A 3,728-nucleotide genomic window follows, 5' to 3' on the forward strand; every position below is an offset into this window, starting at 1 on the left:
ATTTACCAAAAGTCAAAGGGCTTTCAGCTTTCTAAGCAACCATTGTCAAAAAGGGCAAGGCCTCCCCAGCATGTGTCCAAAGGAAATGGGTAGTGTTAAAAGTGTCTCTGTAGAGACAAGGCAACCTGGCAGTCAATTCAGAGAAGCAAAACAAAATGCTGCTACTTGAGCTATGGCTGTAATGATCCCATTCACTCCAGTTCTATCAGCACCATTCCCTTGAGAAATAACCCCAAGGAAAGCCCTGATAATGCAATGCAATGCCTTTGCTCTTGGTAACTCACTGTCTTACTTGGCAAGATGTTTGATAGCAGACCCAGACTGGCAGCTTAGTTGCTTTAGGACAACAAGTGTATTTTACTGAAGAGATGAAATTTTGTCAAAAAATTATTCTTAGAACATTGCACTTAAAAGATACAAAGATTGATGCTTCTAAGTTGCAGTCATAGTATTAACTTTTAAAATAAATTAGGCAAAAAGTAGATTAGCAGCACAAACACATCATTTACATCCTTCCCCCTCCCCACCCCAACATCCATAGTCATCAATGAGTCCCAAGATCACCACCTCCAAAAAGACATATATTTCACAGGTTTTGCACCAACACAGCGTATTTTCATTTCACAACATTTCCATTTCTAGAACCTGATGTTTCTGGAAACTTCTGAACGACTGAGTTTAGCAGGGAATGCTAATGGCACCAGTCGTGCAGCCCCTCCTCATGTTCAGTGAATGGCAGGGAAAAGCCAGGGCCACTAGAGGCTTTCCTGGCTCCCTGCCAAGCACATTCGGTTTCCTGGTCCCCCAGAGCTGCCAGTTAGTAGTTTGTGATGAAGGATCATATTTAAGGCATCAGAACAGACAGAACTAAAGGAATTCATTTCAATTACCGTATTTCCAGCATGAGGCAAAACCAATATTTCAAGTGAAAGCTGTTGATTAACCTTTAGAGTGGTTGCTAATGAGAAGTGAGGCACCTTGAGTTCACAGCTGCTGAAGAAGCAGACCTTTCCCACCACCTTTAACAAGGCCCACTTGAGAGGTGCTAGTCTCTGAATTTTGGGCATTTTCAGTCCTTCTTTGCTCGACCTTTGAAGTTATCCATGAGATTTAGGATTCCTAAATAGTCCGCAAGGAGAATACCTATTTTCACTGGCAGGATACTGTAAGACAGGGGAGTAGAAGAAGAGAAACAAAAACCAAAACAGACATCAGATGAACTGTGCAATTTTGTCACAGAACTACTTTTTCCTGGCTAATCCTCTCTAGAATTCTCTCTAGAATACACTGTCATTGGTCCTCTCAAAATATCCTTCGCACTCCTTTGGCAGCCTGTCCTTTTAGACAGATCAATTTCCCAACCTGGCTTGCAACTGAGTCAGAAGTGTCCTAAGGCTGGGGCAAGACACCAGATATGCAGTTACTGAGGAGCTGGCCCAGTATCTATACCCATACATAGTCAATTCTGTCATTGCTCTGAGGTCCAAGGGTAGACTGAACCCCTAGAAATAAATAAACCCCAACACTCCAAAAGTGTGCAGAACTTAAGGAAAATTCACACCAAGAAGTAGAAGCCTCATTTCCACTTTTAGCCAAAACATAGCTGGAACATTCCTGGACAGAAAAGTGAGAGGAAAACAAGGAAAGGCAAATCTTACCTTTTCAGAAACATGACTAAATAACCAAAGCGTGGCAGCACCAATATTTCTTGGTCCTGTCGAATAGCTGTGACTATCTTCTCAGCCACATACTCTGGGTCCAGAAGGGGAAGTAAACTTGGCCACCTGGAAGAGAAGACATCTCTTAGTACAATACAAATTGTTTTGGACTCCCATTTTACTCAGAATAAGTCTCCATACTGCAGGTGTTCAGCTAAAAGAAGAAAGAAGTACCAAAAACCCAAGGAACGACCGAACTTCTATTATGATAGGACTGAGTAGCCATTTTTCATTTCCATCTGTATCATCTCTCAGGAGACAAATCCACAGAGTCCTCCTATTCAGACACACTAGGCTTTTATTCAGCTCCTAGATTTTGTCCTTATACAAGCACACTAAGCAAAGCTACAACACTGATTTCAGGAGCTGAATGGGACTGCAGAAACCAGAGAGGACACCTGGAGCATTTGGCTTCTGCAGAGGAAAGGACACCAATTATGTTTCAGCTTAGAAGAAAAGTAGCAAGAGCTTTGTCATGTGGGTTGCCCAGTCACTGGATAGAACTGACACCCATCTGAGGCCCTAAAAAGAACACCTGCAAGAGAAAAGCCTAGCTCCTGGTTTTCATAAAGGAAATAGGAAATAGTTTTCATAAAGGAAATACGTAAAATGCTGAGCATGCAAGTTGCATAAAAACCTCACAGGAGTTTACTCACTTGCTTTTACAGCCATCAAACATTCCTGTGTTTATGACAAAAGGACACACAATTGTGGTTTTCACACCTGTCTTTCCCAGATTATTCATCTCTAAATGAATTGATTCTGCAAAACCAACTGCTGCAAATTTACTTGCACAGTAATCTGTAAAATAAAGACAACATCCATTGCAGTCAAATGTTTTAATTCATTAACTGAACTTTACTAAAGAGATTCAGGGAGTCCTACCTCTGAATATGTACACAGTTCAGCAGTAACAGAGTTTTAACAGAGAACAGGGACAGAACTGTGCTCTGCTAAGTACGCAACTAGCCATGGGGGGGTTCGGGGGTGGGTTTAACAGTAAACAACAGCAGCACCATAGTACAGAAACAATGGCTCAATGTCCAGATGGAAAACAGTGACAAGTGGTGTCCCTCAGGGGTCCTTAGTGGGACCACTACTGTTCCTGTCTTCATTAATAATATTGACAGTGGCATTGAGAGCACCCTCAACAAGTCTGCTGATGACACCAAGCTGGATATTATGGCCAATATGCCAGAGGGATGGGATGCCATCCAGAGGGACCTGGACAAGCTGGAGAAGGGGGCCCAGGTGAACCTCATGAGGTTCAACAAGGCCAAGTGCAGGGTCCTGCACCTGGGCTGGAGCAACCAGAGAAATGAACACAGGCTGGGGGGAGACATGCTAGAGAGCAGCCCTGTGAAAACACACCTGGGAGTCCTAGTGGACCAAAAGCTGGACATGAGCCATCAATGTGCAGTTGCAGCCCAGAAGGCCAACTCCATCCTGGGCTGCATCAAAAGAAGTGTGGCTATCAGAATGAGGGAGGTGATTCTGCCCCTCTCCTCTGTCCTGGTGAGACCTCATCTGGAGTCCTGCATCCAGCTCCAGAGTCCCAAAATCAAGAAGGATGTGCACCTGCTGGAGCGTGTCCAGAGGAGGGCAACAAAAATGACCAGAGGGCTGGAGCACCTCTCTTATGAGGACAGGCTGAGGGAGTTGGGATTGTTCAGTGGAGGCCTCATCCCTGGAGACATTCAAAGTCAGGCTTGACAGGGCTCTGAGCAATCTGGTCTAGTTGGAGATGTCCCTGCTTTTTGTAGAGGGGCTGGACTAGATGATCTTTAGAGGTCCCTTCCAACGCAAGACATTCTATGATTCCATGATCATATATAAAGAGAACCTGCAGGAAACCACTATCTGAGAATAAAATACAACAGAGTAGGGACTGTTTTCAGGGTTAGGTTCCTAACACAATTTGCCTTTGATGTGATTCACTCCTTTCCTTTCCCTCTCCTAAATTAACTGCTGTTCTAGACTTGCAGACAGGGCGTTTCTCATGGCATTCCT

General features: G+C 44.0%; 1 protein-coding gene across 1 annotated transcript in view; it reads right to left on the minus strand.

Moving 5' to 3' along the window:
- Positions 1-1,069: 1,069 nt before the first annotated feature.
- The window catches only part of LOC104395716 (epidermal retinol dehydrogenase 2-like), a gene marked incomplete at its 5' end in the record, with an annotated part of 3,499 nt that continues 840 nt past the window's right edge, over positions 1,070-3,728 (minus strand). Inside the window, 3 exons of the mRNA XM_010005447.1 lie at positions 1,070-1,163; positions 1,659-1,784; positions 2,375-2,519. Coding sequence (XP_010003749.1) covers positions 1,070-1,163; positions 1,659-1,784; positions 2,375-2,519 — 365 coding nt within the window. The remainder of the gene's footprint in view (positions 1,164-1,658; positions 1,785-2,374; positions 2,520-3,728) is intronic.

Source organism: Chaetura pelagica, unplaced genomic scaffold (genome assembly GCF_000747805.2).
Source record: "Chaetura pelagica isolate M959 unplaced genomic scaffold, ChaPel_1.0 scaffold1269, whole genome shotgun sequence".
Taxonomy (NCBI): Eukaryota; Metazoa; Chordata; class Aves; order Apodiformes; family Apodidae; genus Chaetura; species Chaetura pelagica.